Source organism: Ursus americanus, chromosome 29, assembly GCF_024610735.1.
Source record: "Ursus americanus isolate L20-20 chromosome 29, mUrsAme1.1.p, whole genome shotgun sequence".
In the NCBI taxonomy this organism is placed as follows: Eukaryota; Metazoa; Chordata; class Mammalia; order Carnivora; family Ursidae; genus Ursus; species Ursus americanus.
In genome coordinates, this window is record NC_142155.1 from 5,436,161 (window position 1) to 5,456,672 (window position 20,512).

The following is a 20,512-nucleotide window of genomic DNA, read 5'->3' on the forward strand; positions in this document are numbered from 1 at the left end:
ACCACATGTCCAAAGAAAAAAACACTGACAAGAAGTTGTTTGGTTAAAAGGGTTGGAGGTTATAGCTTTTTTCTTTTTTTTTTTTAAATCTCAGGAGATCAGTGCTAGTTTGTTATTAAAGGTGCTCTGTCACTGGATTTTCTGTGAAGTCTTGCTTTCTTTGAAGTATGAGGAAGTTAAAGTCAAGGCCTGTTTGCAGTTGAGATTACATTGTGTGCGATAATAGCCCTCCCTCATTAGTAAAGATTAAGTGACTTCGTGGCCTTTATGCCTTTCTTTTTAACCACCCTCTTGTATTTTTTTTTTTTTAAAGATTTTACTTATTTGACAGAGACAGCCCGCGAGAGAGGGAACATAAGCAGGGGGAGTGGGAGAGGAAGAAGCAGGCTCCTAGCAGAAGAGCCTGATGTGGGGCTTGATCCCATAACGCCGGGATCTCGCCCTGAGCCAAAGGCAGACGCTTAATGGCTGCACCACCCAGGCGCCCCAACCACCCTCTTGTATTTAAAGGTGGTTGTCTGACAAGCACCATGTTTCTAAATTAGCACACCTTATTTGATTACCTAATTTAGAATTAACTTTGTAATCTTCCTAATTTGACTTGAGCATGAGATATTTGATGGTTGTGGTGTTTCTAACATCCCACGCCCCTAGCACAGGTGGTAGAACTATTCGTTGAACACGCGCACGAGTGAATCATTTTCGAGGGAAGCAACTAGTAGCTTTAATTACTTCATAACTTGGTGAGGAGGTAGCCTGGTATGGTTCTGACATGTACTGTTTACTAACTCTATGATTTAGGGGACATTGCTTAACTTCGGCCTAAACTTCCAAGTTCCTAATTCTCTAAGACTCCCATTTTCTTGTCTGTAAAACAGGGATACAGGTATGTTCTACCCCATTGGGTTGTCGGTGGAATTAAATGAGATGGTGAACGCAAAGTACTTAGCATAGCACCTGGCGTGTGTAAAACAGTCAGTGGGTGTTCATTATTGGAACGATGATATTTTCAGTTATTCAGAGAACTACAGTGCAATAGCAGGCTTATTTGATAAACACCATGCTTCCATTTCGTTGAAGGACAAACGGCACACGCAGTGGATAGGGAGCGGGTAGTTTTCACCCTGCATGTTTAATTAACTGCCGTTCTAGAAGTAGGTGTTCAACAACTGAATAACAAATGTAGTGTTTTTGAAGGAACATAAGCTTTAACACGGTGCATTTTTACAAGGTTGTTTTTTTCTCAAAGAAAAAATATGTTTAAAAATATCTCCATATAACATTAAAATTCCCTTGGCAAATCAGTTATCAAACGATCCTCTTTTCCTGTATTTTCTACCTAAAACACCGCTTTTGTTTACACCGAAGTTAAATATATTCCACTTTCCTGCAGGGTACAATTTGGAAATGGTGACTAAAATAAACACCATTTTAGCTGTCTGCTTTCACAGTACCTAGTATGTTGAAATATGATGTTAGTCTCCTGAGTAATTTAAAAATCAGTGTTGAAGATAACAAACCAAATCAAAATGTTGAATTCCTTTTTCACTGGCTGCTTATTTTTTGCCCATTTCACTGTCTTAGAAGAGTTCAGTCACATCAAGCATTGGTTCCTGGTCAAGATATTTATTGAGTCCATTATTATTTTATCTTGTGGACACATCCAGAAATAGGGCCATTTAGACGTGCCAAAGGCGAATGCATAGTTGATCACACATAAAGTAAATGATACACATATTCAGAAGCAGGGAAAAAGGAAAAACCGTTTTGAATTTCAAAATTGGTTGCAAAATTTAATACTTTAAGGGAAACATATCGGTAACGACATATAAATATATTTATTACTATTAAAATTTAAATAGCTACCGTTTATCGAATGCCTGGATGTACCAAACCTTAGCTATTATATGCTTTATATTCATTAGGCATCTTATTTTAAACCAAAGTATGTGAAGCTATTAGAAACAAGCACATATGGGAAGTATTATGGTGTAATTTCGTATTATTTCATGTTGTTCTCACAACAGTTATATGGAGCTATTCTCATCTCGCACATATGATAATGACGGCCATGATAAGCAACATTTAGATGGCTTCCTGTAATTCAGGCCCTGTTCTGAGCACTTTGCATTAATGAATGGAATGCTCCTGACCACCCAGTAAGGTATATGCACTCTTCCAACTGCCGTCTTACAGAAGGCCCCAGTGATAAGAAATGGCGCAGCTGGGACTGCAGTCCTGGCAGTCTGGCCCCAGAGCCTGTGCTGTTAACTGCCAAGCCCCACGGCCTTTCTCATACACATGAGAGAATATTAGGATTTAGTAAGATGGAGGAATTCCCCCCAGGTCACACAGCAAGAAGGTAATAGAACCAGGAATTCTAAGCCAGCCTCTTCAACCCAAGAATTTTGCTCTTAACTATTATACCACAATACTTCCCATAAATGTTTATTTCTGAGAACCTCGTGTATTTTTACTTAAACTAAGGTGCCCAGTGAATGAAACAAGGGAGAATCAAGAGTTCTATAAATACGCGAGCAACCATTTGGTTAAATGTTGTCTTTATTAAGACCTAGGCTGATGCCATTTTTTCCAAGTTACCCAACAAGTCATCATTATCTGTGATCATGCCCTAAGGTGGGTCTCAGGGTCCAGGCCTCTGGTTCTGGGAGAGGCACATTGCCATGAAGCCTTCTGGGTATTTCAGTTAACTAATGGACCATAGGGTCATATACAAGATATGCATATGCACAATGTCCTCACCCAAGTATTGGTATCTTTGAGTATCGAGAGTCTAAGAATCAATATTTTCTCCAGTTACCATAAACTGCTGGATTTACTATTTCCAAGATATATTGTCTTCATTAATTTGTTCTATATAGAATAATAGGGATACTCCCTTGTGATCAGAAACACATAAGTATGTGGCATAGTACACAATATATTGAGACACTGTAATGTAAGTATTATGTTACTATTACTAAGGCATTGGATTTCAAAAATGAGCAGGTGCTTTTGTTTTTGGAACTCTTTGAATAAGAATAAAAGCTTTATAATTTGGAAAATCTTTTGGACCTAGGACTGAATGGATTTTTATTTCAGGTTCTGGATTACCAAGATTAATGTTTAATTACGAAAGTTATTTTTAAGACATTTACTGTAAGGTGATATTATTTTAAAATTATATTTTGATTATTGTGACCCCATGCAAAGGTAAATACGAAGTCTACCCTGAGAGGTGTTGGGTTTCTTATTTCTTTTTCTTTTCTCTCTTCCTCTTTCTTTTTTTTCTTTTCGGGTATAAGCTGTGTTTTTTTTACAATACTGCACAGAATTAGTTAAATTCTACTTTGTGGGAAGTCATGAGTATTAAGCATAGTGTATGTAGGAGATAAACACCAAAGATTTGAGGTGATCAAAATGTGAAGCTTTGAAGACTCGTTCTGAAGTTCTGTATGTGTTCCGTAGAATACAGTTTTTAAAACTATATTCTTTCTACTTCTCGTTGCTTTCTTTTACCTCTTCTCTTAATTACAATTTTTAATTTTATTATCCCCCTTTTTGTGGTCACATGTCAATCACATCAGACCTAACTGATTATCAGTTTTACAAAAATACAAGGAACATCATAACTGTGTTTACCATTTGCTAGTAATTAATTCATATCTGGGCAAATAAGGAAACAAAGTAGCCATCAGGAAAGATCCCTGGAATAAAAGTTGGAAAACATGGATCTAGTGGACTCTACCACTCTTTACCAGAGGAAAATCACCTGACCTCTTTGAACTTTTATTCTTTGTAAAATGGGAATGTTAAGGTTGCCCACGTATACTCCCGTGCTATTGAGAGGATCGAATACAACAACAATGTAAATGTCATTGGAAACTGTCAAGGGCTATAAAAACTGATAGAAGTGATTTGGTGTTTTGTCTTTAGTTTTAATAGTGAGATGAAAATACTTTTATCTGTGTATGTGACCATTCGGAAACCCAGACTGGCACATTTTGTGCATCTCAACATACAGCATTTTTAATGGGAAATTGTCTATTTTCATTCCAAGAGGCTCACCAATGAAGGGGGATAGGAAACATTCCACTACATTTTATGTGCTCTTCGGCTCGATCTACAGATTAAAATATTTCCCAATCTGGAAACCTTTTGCTCTTCTACAATCCTAGATCTGCACCCAATTTTGAAATTCAGAAAACTAACACATACCACTCTGAGAGGTGTAATGCTCAAGGGAGTGAAATCTGAGCCAGCCTACCTGAGTCTGAATCCCAGGTCTCCACTTACCAGCAAGATTACCAACTGGGTAATCTTGAGCAAGTTACCTAACTAACCTCTCTGGTCTCAATTTCTCATTTATAAAATGGACATGATGCTACCTTACCAACTTCACAGGATTGTCGTGAGGATTAAAACATTTAGTTCATTGCCTTGCATGGAAGTGCAATGGATGTCGTTTATTATTTATTATTATTATTATTATTATTATTATTATTATTATTCAGGGTCCCTTGTTTTGTCCTTTTCCAAAACCCCAGTACCTATAGGCATCCCTATAATATACATAGTGACACTTCCGTAGTGTGGTTAATACGTACAGGAGCAGCTAAGTAAGTCAGGAAAATGCGATCTTGGGCCCATCATCTTTCAGTTGTACTCATGAAGAAACGCAGGCAGAGGGAAGGGAGATGGGAGCCAGACTGGAATTCAGGCTTCTGACTTCAGTCAGGTGCTTTTCCATCTGTACAAAACCACTCACATGAAAAACGTAACTCAGGTGGAAGAGGCGATTCAGACCAAAGAGATGTGTGAAATGTTTAAGGTTGTTTATTTCATATTAAAGATATGCTTCCATTATTGCATTATATATATTTATGCTAATAAAATTTCACTGAACATCCTAGAACATGGCTTTTTCTTTATTTTCTGTTATCTTTTATACCTGAATACCCTGAAAGTATCTCTCAGAAAAAAGGTAGTTGCTATTTATTTCCGTTCATCCAGTCTTCTACAGCCAGGTTTTTAACTCAATTACTTTTATCTCTAACAACAAAATAACATTTTGGGAAGACATGCTAGCCTGGCATGACCTCAGTAAATGAATTTAGGTTTATAGAAGTTGATGAAATTAATAGACATAAGGAAGGAGGTGGCAGAGAAATTTAACATTAGTTTATTATCCCTCTTAATGTGATTCATTTCTAAGTATTGGGTTTTTAAAGATTATTTTAAAAAGTAATGCAGTATTGGCAGATCCCAAACATAGAGCTACAGAATGAATGAAAAACAACCATGCTAATGTTAAGTAATGATCCTTGTGGCTTAAATAAAAATTTTAGTGTCTATTTCATGTGTCATAGGAATATTTGTATTTAAGAGAACTACCTCTTCTTTGAAAAACCTCAAGAACTTTATGGGCAGTGCCTCCATTTGGGGGGGAAATTAACATTGTGTTAAATAGTTGAGTTACATATTCATTTTAGCAGAACAACAAGAGAGTTAGTTATATGCACATTTCTCTGGGTGGGTTATTTGGATCTTTTCTCCCAGAATTTTCTCTGCTAACCAGCTCACTCTTAGACTGCTTCTTTTCTCCAGCCTTGGTTTGTAACAGAAAATGTAAATTAATTTTTAAAGAAATTTTAAGTAATAAGAAGTTTAAAAAAATATTGGCCAGCAAGTTAGAGAAGAATCACCTCAAAGTAATACATTACCCAGGTTAAAAGAAGTAATTATTGGTTTATTTGCATTGTTACATCCGTTCCCAGCTTTCCCACATTGGCATGGACAACCCAGGAGTTGAGACTGGATTTGTTCTGGAAAACGGTTGCTTGAATTTCATACACACTTTAGGCTTTCAAGTAATTCACTTAACTTATAAAGCAATATCCCTTGTCACTTACAATCTTAGAAGAAAATCACTAAGAGCTGACACTTACCAATAAAAACTTTTTGGAAGTTTAATATAAGGCCCCGCCCTTGTTGCTGAGAATCCTGAGCCTTCCCCTTTCTCATCTTGTGTGGCTTAGAACGATGGCACAAGCCAGGTGCTAGCCTTGCACGTCCCAGCTGTGGGCAGCACCGTCAGTATCTCTCTGCACTTATAAATCCACAGGCTCATGCCATTTGAACTGTTCCCAAGCAACTGTTGAAGGGTATAAGGATTTTCGCATCTTCTCTGATATCTTCCTGAATTTGGAGGGAGAGAATCTGGCCTATCACCACCGCCACCCTAGTGCCCCTCAATCCAGTGATAACTGCTATTTATTGGAAGAGAAAGCAGCTCAGTAATTGGGTAGTTTTTCCTGATGGTTCCTTATGGATCATCTGTGGAATAAAAATTCCAAGTTTCTTTTCTTGGTTTCCTGATAAGGACGGCTGGTTCTGCAATTGTGTCCCCTTAGTGCATTTTTGCATCCTCATTGCAGGGCTCAGGCATGTCTTCGTAGGCAAAGAATGGGGATGGTACAGTTGGTCAGCTGCTGAAGGAACCCGTCCTCCGCCTGTCAGCTCTCCTCCTGCGCTAGCCCAAGGAGCGTTCTGCATCCATGGGGTTGTGCTCTTGGCTTCCCACCTTGCCCACTCCAGGGCCTTCCTATGAACCCAGTTGAAGCAATTATGAATGTATGTCTTGAAGAGAAAAGAAAGAGGCAGTATATAAACCAGATTTATAAGTCATTTAAGAAGTGCAGAAAGTGCTATGGATAAATCTAGTCCTGGAATTTGTGTTAGGGCACTGTTCCATTAACTAGACTTAATGGAACAAGTTTGCTTCTAGTCTTTTTTTCCCTCAATATTGCTAACATTTTTATTTGGAAAAAATTTAAATACAGAAAAATCCAGAAAATAGTATAATAATATAATATTCATTTACCCAGCTCTCAAAATTCACAAATTTTATTATAAGCAAAATAAAATGTTACATTAAAGTTGAAATTTCCTTAGAAACATCCTCTTCGTTCCCTTCCCTTATCAACCTCCCTAGAGGTAACCATTATCAAGAATTTGTTGTGTATCCTTCCAGTCCATGATTTTATACTTTTATGATGTATGTGTCATATGTAAATCCTTAATACGGATTTGTGCATGTTTTAAAATTTGTAAAAGTGGAATCATACACATATATTATTCTATTTTTCTCCATCACTTGACATTATAATGGATGAGTATAATTTGTTTAGGTATATTGTGATTACTAATGTATTTGGACTTTTTCTAAGGACTTATCTTGTAGTTTTTATTTATTATTTGTTCTTTTCTTTCCTTACTTTTTTTGTTAGAATTTGCTTTATTCTACCCCTCCTGATTTGGGAAGTTTATAGATCCTGTTCCTTATGGTAAAAATTTTAAGGGCTATCTTTTAAATTTTATTTTAACAAAGTCTAAAATGATTCAGTGTCTGTATCATCCTCCAGACCCTAGCATGCTTTAACTTCTCATCTATCCATCCTGCTTCCATTTTTTGTGGTTATTATGGTCTAGAATTATGCTGTCCAGTATGGTAGCCCCTAGCTACATGAGGCAATTAAGCACTCTTTAAAAAAAGAATGAGCTGAATTTTTAAAATTTCTACTTAAATCAATTTAAATTCAAAAACTTGTATTAGATTAAGTTACTGAAAAAATTTAAACATGTTTGGAACGACCTGGATGTGTGAGACTACTATAAATTTTATGAACTCTAAATATAGATCAGGTACTCTGGTGAAAACCTAGCATTTGAGTGGAAATGTGCTTATATTAAGTATAAAGTACATGCTGCATTTTGAAGATTTAGTATTAGAAAGCTTTGTAAAATACCTCATTAATAATTTGTAAATTGATAACACATTGAAATGATACAATTTTAGATAGATTCAGTTAAATAAAATATTAAAATTAATTTCATCTATTTTTTCTTTTTTAATGTGGCTATTAGAAAATATGGAATTACATGTTATATTTCTATAGGACAGCACTGGTCTAGGATTTCTATTGATACTTTTTTAAACACAGAAAAAATAGGTATTATTATCTACAAGTAATAATAGTTAATTAGATTTACCAGACATTACTTCATATATACTTTGCTTCCATCTGAATTCATTTTTTTTTTAAAGATTTTATTTATTTATTTGACAGAGAGACAGCCAGTGAGAGAGGGAACACAGCAGGGGAGTGGGAGAGGAAGAAGCAGGCTCCTAGCGGAGGAGCCTGATGTGGGGCTCGATCCCGGAACGCCGGGATCACGCCCTGAGCCGAAGGCAGACGCTCAATGACTGCGCCACCCAGGCGCCCCTGAATTCATTTTTCTAATTGCTAAATTTGATCTACTAATAACAGGTCCTTATTGAAAGGGAGGCTCTGTTGATGGTAAACTCTCTTAAGTCTTTGTATTCTGAGATATCTTTATTTTTCCTTCATTCTTAAGTGATAGCTGGGTATAAGGTTCTAGGTTGACAGTTATCCTCAACTATTTGAACATTACTCCATATGTCTTACATTTTTAGTTGCTGGTGAGAATTCTTCGTAGATAATCTATCTTTTAATTCTAATAATTTCTAAGATTTTTTCTCACTTTACTGTAGTTTTACTACAGCATGTTTCATTGTATTTATTTGTTTTGTTTCCAGTTTGTTCCTTGGTGTAAGTTTTCAATCTGGAGACTCATGACTTTAATTTGGGAAAATTCTCAGCCACCATGTCTTTGCCTTCCTACCAGTCCCCAGAATGTCTGTTAGGTATATGTGCAACTTCTCAGTTAACCACCGCGTCTGCTAACCTCTCTTGCATAGTGTTCATTCCTTTGTTGCTCTTTTTTGCACTCTGTGCTAATTCCTCAACAGTCTATGGCAATTTATTATATTTTCTGTCCCTGGTCTAGAGCTTTATGTTTCGAGGGTCTTTTCTTTTTTATTTCAATGAGCCTACTTTCATTTTCAGAATTTGTAATTCAAAAAAGTTCAACTACCTGTTGATTTTTGCCAAAGTTCAGGCCTTCTTGGCTGATTCTCTGTCTCCATCGGTCACCAGGTGTTCAGTGGTCCACCTTCCTGCTGACTTGCCCTCAGATCATCTCTCAGTGGTACCCCAAACTTTTGGAATCCCTGCTGTGCCTTCCATCCGGCTAGCATGTATGTCTCCCACCCCCGTCCTGGCTCTCAGTTCACTACCCTTGCCACTCGGATGCTAAAGTAGCCTCCGATATGTGAATGAGACCTTTTTGTTTGACTATGGTTCTCTACCCTCTTGACCATTCTGGATTCAAACTTGATTAGCACAAGCCTCCCCTGTCCTAGGAAGTGAGACGAGAACCTTTCTCCCTTGGAATTCCTCAAATCCCATCTAACTCACCTCTTCCTTCCCATCAGCCCACTAGAAGGTTGAAGTACGTCTGAGATCATCAGTGTACACCCCCAATTCCCATTTCCCCCTTTGTCTTTTTTCCTCGCAATCCCTTGGGACAAAAACTTGGGGCTTCTGTTTCAGTCCCTTCATACCGTACCCTCCTTCCTGTTTCCAGCCTCATGGCTAAGAGTTAAAGGTGTATAGGGTGTGTGATAAGACAGTCTGAAATGGTAATTCCTTCTGAAATTACTCCATGTTACTCTGTTCAACAAAAACAGATGACAAGGTTACTGGGAATCTGGATGTGCTCACCTTTAAGGTTCTGTTGAATGTAATTTGACATTTGATAATTTAAAGACTCAATAAGATACATATTTCGTTGCATAACATCTGTATAAAAACTGACCATCTATGAAATGCTCTAACATCTCACTTGGCCTTAAGCGTGATGCTTGAGAGTCCAATGTCATTATCATCTGTCATTCAAGGATGAAGAGACTGAACCACTGATAATTCACTGGCGCAGACCACAGCAGCTCCTAGGTCGAGAGCCAGCATTCAAGCCCGTGTCCTGACTTGCACTCATGCTACAGTACCATACAGATCCCAGGGTAAAGATTATTTGGCTTGTTTCTGACTAAATTTGTTACATGCTTGTTAATAGGAAGCACTTGAGGAGAGATTGCCAAAGAAACCATCTTTGCCTTGAGTTGAAGCTCTTCACATTTCCAGGCTTCTATTCATTCAGCTGAAGTCATTAACAGCTTCAGTTATACCTGTTTTGTGTGTGTGTGGCATCTTTCCAGGTTTCTTTTTTTCTTTTTTCTTTTTTTTTTTTTCAGTAATTTGCATCTGACACGTCAGTGTTTAGAAAGTGATCTCCCAGTTGTATTGCTATCATTAATGCACTGCAGCCTGGAAAGAGCCCAGCACTTCTTGACAACAGAGGGTCTCGTTTGTGGCCAGAAGGGTCAAGTTTGTAGCATGGAATTGAGCAAAGCCAAATGGTTCACGTATGGACTGCCTTCATATGCTCACACTTTGTAAGATTTTGCTGTCTCCAACTTGGCCGGCTGATACAGCAAAATCTGTGAATTAGAAATTCCTGTGCAAGAGAGTGGGGAACAGAAAAGAGCAGCTCTGTTTCCCTTCATGATAGAGAGGGTTTCAGGAAAGAGGGGAAAATGGTTGGTTCATTTGGGAAACAAGAATTCCATGAGAAGCGCCTGGATGGCTCAGTGGGTTAAGCATCTGACTCTTGGTTTCTGCTCAGATCATAATCTTGGGGTCGTGAGATCAAGTCCTGCGCCGGGCTCCCGCCGGGCTCTCTCCTCAGTGGGGAGTCTGCTTGTCTCCGTCTCCCTCTGCCCCTCCGCCCACTCGTGCTCTCCCTCTCTCTCCAATAAATAAATCTTTAAAAAGAAAGAAAGAAGGAGGGAGTGAGGGAGGAAGCAAGATAGATGCATGTGCAAGGTTCTGGAGAGAGGTGAACTGACAGACTGTGGGTAACAGGCAGCCCTCAGGGAGAACTGGAGGTTTACTAGGTCGTCTGCCTTGAAGAAAAGCTTTTGACTTTCTAAAAGACTTCATCTACTTCTGATCTGTGTTTTACATGTTATTTTATAATCTCAGTTTTTTTAACTTAGCATTATTTTATGTGGACTTTCTATGTATTCACATAGCCTATTTTTAATCCCATTACATTAAGAATTACATAGTTTACTTAAATGTTTCTCTCTTATTTACTGATCACATGAGTTGTTTCCACTTACTCCATATTAAAAACAGTACCACTAAAACGGTATTTTTACAGTCTTTCTTTGAGTCCTGGTTCCAAAACTAGAGTTAGTGCATCATCATATGATTAGTCCTGTTATGTCTTTGTCAGAGTGCCAGTTTGCTCTGATATTTCTGATATTTCTTTGAAAATATCATATTAATTTACAGTGTCACCAGGCCCATCAAACAGTGGGTTTTATGATCTTTTAAAAATTTTTTCCCCATTTTATCAGAATAGGCATTACCGCGTAGGTGTTTCATTTTGCTCAAGCCAAACACTACACCAAATGTCAGTTTGCTATTTGTATTTTTTCTCTTGGAAACTCTATTCATATCTTCTGCCCACCTGTCATAGAGATTGGGTAATCACCTTCCACCTTTATATGGTTTTAAAATGTGTGAAATAGTTTAATTTTCTAATTAGTTTCATCATTTCCATCTTATTTACTGCCTGTAGCCAATAAAAATATATTGGGATCTGCACCGTGTCACCCAAATCTAAGGATATTTTTCCCACAGTTGTGTGCACTGTTGTGCTCCCATAAAGGAGTCAGGTTTGGGCTGTCACCAGAGTGGGCAGGTGCAGCTCCGGGGGTGGATCAAAATCAGGAAACAAGTCAGCTGGGGTGGCAGGGCGTTGGGCTGTCCGGCCCCGGCTGGGAGTTCGCTAGAGATGCCGCAGTTGATAATGGAAGGATAATAATCCATGACACATTTGTCAGGTCTTATCAAGACGTGGGCTAGAAATCAAAGCGAGGCGAGTGTGGGACAAAACGACGCTCCTGTGCTCAGGCTGAGCTTTCTTACCATCGTGCCCTCATCTCAGAGAAACAAAGTGACTGGAACGTGGGCTGGAGTCCTGGCCCTGCCGCCTCTGGCTCCCGGGTCCCTGTTCATTAACTAGTGGTGGAATCATCAAAAATGAATGCAAATGGCTCAGGGTGAGTGCACAATAAAAACAGGGGTTCCTATCAGTTCTTGCACCACTCCTGTTTTAAAATTAGAGCAGGTATGCAGACAAATGCTGTGTGTGTGTGTGTGTGTGTGTGTGTGTGTGTGTGTGTGTGTGTGTGTAAAGCGTATCCTCTTAGAAACGTACCTTTTCTCCACAAAATACCTGTTGACATATGTGGTCCTGTAAATTGAAATAGCTTTTTTTTTTTTTCAAATCTGCCTCGAATGTGTGCTTTCTCTCTTACATACAATTCACTGAAATATTTTCTTTCTAGTCTCCGGAGAATACAGATGGCAAGGATGGATCCAAAGGAACTAAACAGGAGGTAAGTGTATCTTCCACATCCTGTATTTAGTTATTTTAACTGGAATTTTTTAATAGTGTTAGGATTGTCTACGTCTGAGTGAATGCAGTGTTGAATAAGATTGTTGAGACTACATAACCCAGAGATCCAGGTGTCACTGTGGAGTGTATCTGGGCCTCGGTAAATTTCAGTCGGGTACACTGATGCGGCATTTCCACTTACTCTGTTGTTTGTGTTTCTACCTGTCGGTCCTGCTGTCTGTTAAAGTGGATACTGAGAATTCCTTCTGGGCAAAGAGTGAGATAATAGGTAAATTCATCAAGGAGAACAAAGGCTGCCTTTCACAGCAAGGACATGAAAGACTGTTGACTTAATAAATTCTCTGCTCCACTGAGTGAATTATAAATTTCTTTTTTTAGTTCTGAATATTTGCCTAAAAGGAGTCGTCTCTAAAGTAAAAAACTGTGAAAAGACACAAAATGTCAAAATATTAAAGTTTTTTTTTAATCAGGAGAATTCTTAGGGCTGAGGATAATTAATTAGGTAACAATTCAAAGAAGCTCTATATTAAAGTACAGAAACCTCCAAAAAGCTAAGAAATCGAGAGAGATGGTTGCCTTTACCCACCGTGGTCATATCATGAACTTCAAAAAGGAGTTGGATGAAAAAGTAGCAGATTAGATGCTAACTCTGATGACAGCCATTCACTTTGGCACAGAGCTTTACAGTGTGTAGAAAAACTGCAGCTCTTCCCCTTGAACTTATGAACTAAAAGGGGTCATGTGAGAGACAGCAACAGTATCTGGTTACAGATTCTCTGATTGGGTGATTCCATAGTGTGGTTTAAAAATTCAGAGGAGTTTGTCATGATAGCAGAACCCCTCCACAAAATTTGTACAAGGAAATTTGTTCTGCCAAATGGAAAATCTTTAACAGAATCTATAACTAAATTAATTTAAAAGCAAAACACACAAAACTGCCTGTAACCTAGGCCCCACCATCCATTTACCCAGCATTCAGTGTCTAACAAAGTTTGGGAGCTGAAGTTTACAGTCCCATGTCAAGTTACTAAACAAACACTAGAATCAACCAAAAAATGATAAATGCATGAATTTTCTTGAAAATGGCAAAATGTAATTTGTAGGACAGTTGGCTAAGTGTAACAAATCTTAATGTAATTTTTAGATTTGGACACAAAATGCGTTTGGATTTTTCTTTAGGAACTGCTATTTAAATTGATCTGTCAGTCAGAAAACCTAGAAACCATTACACACAATAGATCTTGGATAGTGTAAACAGTCTTTCCGATCCTTCTGCACAGAGCAGTCAAGCTGGTTAGAATATATGTAAGAAATTCTTGCTTTTCCAGCTGCCTTATACATATTATTTTAGCCTCAGAATTGTAATTATTTGTGTTATTTATATATTTTATGTTATTATTTTTAGTATTTTACTTTATGTTATTATATGTATTCTATTATTGCTAAACAAAAATCATTCCTAGAAAAAAACTCTTTCCCTGTCATTTAAGCCAAGACCAGATTAAAATTTATGATTTGTCTTCAGGACATCAACACAATTGTGTGAAAAGTGAAAAGGTCAGTCAGTTAGCTGGTGGGTTAAGGTAAGAACTGTCAGACAGTATATTGATTGATTTTTTTCCCCACTGAATTGACTGAATTTTCTAGTTATGTCATTGAATATGCATAGGCTTGACCATAGGGAATAGATATCAGTTACAAAGAGGGATCCTCTTTTGAAAATCCTCTTCCACGGCCATGATATTTGAAGGGCATGGTGCAAAGTATAGTTTTTGGACAATAAGAGACCACAACAATATGTTAATATTGTTATATATTGTTATATATGTTATATATATAATATATATAATATATATATTATATATATATAATAATATGCAGCTTACAAAGCCTTTCGCATTCATTATTTTATCTGATCATTGCAATAGCCCCGAAGTGAGGGCAGAGCACATTCATTCCTCAGCAGAAATGTTTTGTGCACCTGTAATGTGCCAGGCACTGTCGTAGGCTCTGCAGATTCCACAGTGAGCAAAAGAAGCCAAAATCCCTTCCTTCATGGAACTTCCATTTTAGTGGAAAGAGAAGGAGAGTAAAATAAAAGTCACTGGATATTTGCTATGAAGAAAAATAAAGCCAGGAAAGGTAATAATGAACATCAGAGAAATGCTATTCATTTTATTATTTTTTAAGATTTTATTTATTTATTTGAGAGAGAGAGAGCACAAGTGGGGGGAGAGGCAGAGGGAGAAGCAGACTCCCCGCTGAGCTGGGAGCCCAACATGAGGCTTGATCCCAGGACCTGGAGATCATGACCTGAGCTGAAGGTAGACAAAGGCAGACACTTAACCATCTGAGCCACCCAGGCGCCCCAGAAATGCTATTTTTGATAACAGGCAGATATTATTATTTCCAGCTTTACTAGAGGAAACAAGGTCCTGAGAAAAATACATTATTTTTCACAGATGTTACAACTTGTGTATTGCAGAACCAGGAAAGATATCTGAGTCTCCTGATTCAAAATCCTCTATCCTCATGCCACTTTTGTGGTAATCATAAATCTGGTTATCCTGTGCCTTTTCTCTGTCCTCTCCATTCCCCAGCCAAGGCACTGATATCCATCTTTCCCCACTTCCCAGTTTTGCAAAGAGGTAATTTCTATTTGGCTCCTCATTTGTCTTTGGAAATTAAAAGCAACTTGACTTCTGGCTTTTGTTTGCGAGTACACATGGTCCCTGACTTGTGATGGTTTGACTTATAATTTTTTGGCTTCACTGTGGTACAAAAGCGATACTCATTCAGTAGAAGCCATGCTTTCGGTTTGCTGTTTTCCCAGGCTAGCTCTGTCTGTGGAATGATACTCCGCTGTGGCGCTGGGCAGTGGCTGTGAGCCGCAGCTCCCGGCCAGCCCAGTGATCACGAGGGTAAACAGCCGATACGTGTACAACCCTTCTGTACCTAGACAACCATTTCTGTTTTTCACTTTCAGTATAGTATTCAATAAATTACATGGATATTCAACACTTTATTATAAAACAGGCTTTGTGTTAGATGACCTTGGCCAACTGTAGGCTAATACACGTGTTCTGGGCACATTGACGGGAGGCTAGGCTCAGCCATGATGTTTGGGAGGTTGGGCATATTAAATGCATTCTCAGCTTGGGATATTTTCAATTTACGATGGGATTATGAGGATGGAGCTCCATTGGAAGTTGAGGAAGATCTGTACATGGTCAGGCTTAGGAGCATTAAGAAATCATAAAACTAAACATACTTCCAGATCCCATTGGAATGGCCCATATATTTCAAGTAGTATTCAGCGAAGTCCAGTGATTCTACTTGAACCCAGCTACCCGGTGAACTTTGTCATAGTGAAATTAGACTTCCATGTTCTTTTGCACCAGGATGCTAAAGTAAAAGACTCTGTCTTTCAGAGTAGCCTTCACCAGAATTTACTCCAACCCAGGGAATGATCAGTTAATCAAATGCTCATTGAAAAATTTCATTGTGCCCAGCCCCTACACAACACAGTGACAAACCCTCCCATTTCTTGTCTCTGTTAATTCTTGGTGACGTGTCATTCTGAAAGTCTTCCTTCCTCCTCTGAGAACCACTCTTTTGGCCACTTGTCCCAAGGATTCACAGTCAACAAATTGAGAAAAATTCTTATTGTCTTTTTTTTTTTTTCATACTGGTCCTGCCCAACGGTCCGAGTCTCAAATGAATACTTAAAATTCTAGTGCTTTAAGGAGGAAAAAATGGCAGTCTCGTCCATTTTATATCTAATAAAACAGCCCGATCATTTATAGATTTTAAGACTCTGCAAGCTGATGGAGCTTTCCAGGAAGGTGAACACACTCGCATGCATAACCGTGCTTCTGCCTGTGAGTGAAAGGTTCGTCTCAGCCTCCACTGTTAGCAGGGAAAAAGAAAATCTCTTATGATGGTTACTGGAAAGGAAAATTTAAGAGAAGTCCTTTTTTTATAGTAAAAGAAAGAAGAGCTGGTAAATTTTAGACAGAAAGTCATAAAATGATTTTACAGTAAAAGATGTGCTTTTTAGAGACGGTTGGTTTAGACAGCCTGGAGAGGCAGACCTTGTTTTTGCATTAATTTCCTAGGCTTTTTATTTTGAAACTCTTGTCCTGGGCCTTTGAATTATAAAAAGATAGGGAGTCCTTTGGATCAGAACAGCTTTTGGGCCCTGAAGAATAGTGCTTGCTTGGGGTTGGAGTACATCTGGAAATCCCAGAGGGCTCTCTGACGTCTGCCTCTTCTGTGTGCTCAGGGGTTCACATGGAGAGGAAAGGAGCGACAGCACCAGAGCTGGGAAATTCTTCGTGTGCTTTGGCCTCGCTTCAATGAGATTTTATTCCCGACCACTACTTGGGGGATAGGAAGGCAGTTATAAGCAGTAGTTAATATATTTGGCCTCTTTTCAGATCCCAGCCTGGACAGTAACTGAGCAGTGGCCTCAGCACGGCTCCCCTCAAGTTCACACTACGACACATGTCTGGTGCTTACCTGTTCCCTTCACCTCGGTGTTTATTGGGGACCCCTGCTAGGCACTGGAGCTACAGAACTGCAGGAGAAGAGGGTCTCGTGCAGTAGGGGTACAGACATGAGACGGAGGAGGTGAACAGTGAGGGAAGGCCGATGTGGTACACATACGTTGACACCAACTGAGGAGGATTTCAGATAAGATCCATGCACCCCTCTTGAGCATAGAGGCTGCCATTTTATCTCCCAGAGTGTCTCTTTCTGAACACTCTCCTGCCAGCTCTGCTTCACCTGGGAGATGGTGGGCTGGTTCTTGAGGCCAGACAGAAGTCACAGCTGAGCTCTCTTTGGTAATTAGTGGATGCTCCGAGAGCGTTTTGAAGAAGCATGAGTTACTTCTGCCTGGTTTAATTGCTGATGTTGTCTTTTCTTTGGTGATACTCAGTTCGTTGCAACTAACCATCCTAAGAAAGGCATCGCGGGATTTGGGTTCTGGTTCCCTGTGACTCCTGGGTGCACTGTCATGAATGTGCCCGTGCTGATCCTAGCAGTCACCGTGGTGTTTTTACTGTGGCGAATCTGATACAGGCGTTCCTCCCATACTGAGCATCGAGCTGGCCAACCTCTTCCTCGGTGCAGTGAATACATCACGGCCACGGCTTCACCGGCACCGTCTCCTGGTCTCTGCACATTCTGCTAGCTGGCCTTAAGTCCAGCTCTGATTTCTTTCCTTGAGACCCCAGGGTTAAAATTATTCATGGAGGCTCTGGCCCTTCATTTCCTTCTGTAGTTTAAAGAAAGATGAGTTTAGCTTCCTCCGGCTATTTTCAGGAAGAAAGTTCTTAGATGTGAAGATGGCAAGAAATATTTCTTCCAGTTTGGCCTGACCAGCTGACCTATGCTGACCTAAGCACAGCTTCAAGAATTCCATAATTCCTTGCAGTTGTGGCACGGGTTCCTACTGACCATTTTTGCTGACCCCCTTGAGACAATTATTTGAAACATTTAAGCTCTCGTAATGAGGCAGCGTCTGCATAAGGCAGCAAGAATTAGGGGAAAAATCGGGTTCATTTTTTCAGCACATTCCTTTTGAGAATCTACTATATGTTAGGTGTTCTGCCAGAGACAGAGCAGTGAGTACAACAGACAAAAGGATGGAGTATTTATTTCTGGAACACTTTTAGGGAAAGGCGGTTGTACTTTCAGAATGGGAGATCCCTTGGGGAGCCATCTTTTACTGATGGTAAGTAGAATATCAGTTCTGCATGCTTCTTTCTGAAATGCCTACAACAGTTTGGCTATTTTAAATTTTCTTTGCAGTCTCATTTGCTTAATTTGCACCGTCCTTGAAGAGAAAAAGATTTCCTGAAAAATACCAATCTCAACCCAGTTTTTCTAAATTTTCTAAACTTCCAAATTAAAAGAAGAGATGAGTGAATTTTGGGGGCACCTGGGTGACTCATTTGGTTAAGCATCTGCCTTCCACTCAGGTCATGATCCCAGGGTCTTGGGATGGAGCCCCACTTCTGCTCAGCCAGGAGTCTGCTGCTCCCTCTGCCCCTGACCCTCCCCCCTGCTCGTGCTCTCGCTCACTCTCTGTCTCTCTCTCAAATGAATAAATTTTAAAAAAAATCTTTATTAAAAAAAGACTAATGGGCTTTTTACTCTAAATATTTAATTTAGCATACACATTTAGCAGATAAATAAATATAAATACCTGTTACAAGTAAAAGGAAGCCTTTCTTGTTAACTGCTTAAGATTTGTCATCATTCTCCTTTCTAACATAGTGACACATCAGGGAACTCCTTCTTCTTTTTGTTTCTACACAATTACATACATCTTTTTTTGTATTAATGTACAAGTTTTTGTTCTATTTGTAAGGAACAAGAGTCAGACTGAAACCAGTTCTTAAATAGCTCCTCAATGCTCCTGTTGTTCGTTTTATCACAAAAGTACATTATGGGTCAGAACCTAAATTCATCTTCCTTTCTTTTTCTTACACCCTTAATTAGGAAAGGCCATTCCTTTGAACAGTGCGTATACATGTCTTTAGAAAGCTTCCTCTTGAGTGTTATGGTACCCAGGGCACTTGAAATATGCCTTCCTGTGCTCACCTGGAGACGGTGATGGGGGCCATACCATTATACTCTTTCAGCAAAGTCAGATACCAGGAGTGAATTTTTAAAAACCAACTTGGTCGGGTATAATAAGAATACATAATTTTTTTCATTTCCTTTGTAGCCCACCAGACGGTCTGCCAGATTGTCAGCGGTAAGTACTTTAGAACCCCCTTGTCGCTAGTTCTTGTGAGTCCATGTCCCCCCCCATTCAGGACAAAGCAGCAGAAGGAAGATTAAGGTGTTGTTTCCCTTGAGTTTTTTTATTTCCTTTTTGGAAATTACCTGGGTCAGAATTTTTAGCAAATGTGATCAGTGTTGCCAAGCAATTCACTTGATCAGATAGGTCAGTGAAAAGTCACACAGCCAACCCCATTACCAAGAATGTAAAGCCCAGGAAGTTGTCGGATATGGGTAGATGTCTGCAGCAAAAGAAGCACAGTAAGCCAAGTCCTACCTTCAGATTCCACATATGATGTGCTAAAGTGGACAAGAATTCGGAGTCTCCGCGGTGCAAGCTTCCATCAGAATGTGCTGAAAGCTATCGGACTCCATGTGCTGTAGCCTCATTTCAGAACCAGAGAATCTTTGGGAAAGGAATGATTCCACTTTGCCACTCAGAGTCTCCCTCTGTGGTTGAGGCCTGGGGAAAAGACAGGGGTTAAGATCATTAGGTCCAAGCCTTGCCATGAATGCGTTCCAGCCCTTGTCACCGTGCTGTGCTCCTTGCTGCCCTGCCGATGCCCAGCCCTCATTCTGCCAAGACAGGTGGTCGCCTGGCGCTCTGGTGGAGGAATTTGGTTAAAATAGCTGCAGCCCATGCTGGGCACTGAGATGTAGGGAGAAAGGCATTGGAGTCTTGGCCGCCAAGAGCTGCTCGCTACTTTGGCCCTCCGGGAAGCCGGGTTTCATCCTCGGCCAACACCTGTGGCTGGCACAGAGCAGGGACTCAATGCAGAAATGGCTCTTAGGGCACTGACGAGTTCAGAAGTATAGGCGTGTGTGGGCTGGGTGAGGCAGTGTTTCACGAGAACCCCAACCTAAGGAAGCGCCATCCGAGCCACCAGAAGGATTAAGAGCCGGGACATGTATGTGTACACAGTTAAACTAAGCCCCCTCAAGGTGGTGTGCTCTGTCCAATATTAACTTCCACCATGGTTCAGTAGTTATATTTTAACTTCTGTAGGCTTAACTCTAGATAATACTACAAGCCGCTGTAGTCCGTGGGTCTCTAGCCCATTACGGGAATAGACCTCATAAATCAAATAAAAGCCAAAATTTAAAACCAGGCTTTTCCTGAGCACCATGAACCAGCAGTATAAGCACCTTCCACTGAGCTCATTGCCCGTGCTGCTGACACAGAGCGTCCTCAGTGGCCAGTGGGACCACGGGCTACAGAACCTCATCCTCTCCTGCCCATTCAACACACTTAAATGCTGAATCGGGGAGAGGTCTCTCACAGAAAATATAAAAGAAAATGATT

At 39.7% G+C, this 20,512-nt stretch overlaps 1 protein-coding gene across 5 annotated transcripts in view; it reads left to right on the forward strand.

Annotated features, from left to right (window-relative positions):
* Window positions 1-20,512, forward strand: part of HMGN3 (high mobility group nucleosomal binding domain 3) — a 30,766-nt gene that overhangs the window by 6,153 nt on the left and 4,101 nt on the right. For 4 of the 5 annotated variants that reach the window (XM_045804103.1, XM_045804114.2, XM_087856930.1 and 1 more), the window contains exons 2-3: window positions 12,344-12,394; window positions 19,154-19,183. In XM_045804103.1, the coding sequence (XP_045660059.1) occupies window positions 12,344-12,394; window positions 19,154-19,183 (81 nt within the window). Of the gene's footprint in view, window positions 1-9,823; window positions 9,947-12,343; window positions 12,395-19,153; window positions 19,184-20,512 lie in introns of all 5 variants that reach the window. The other variant, XM_087856932.1, reaches the window with a different exon arrangement.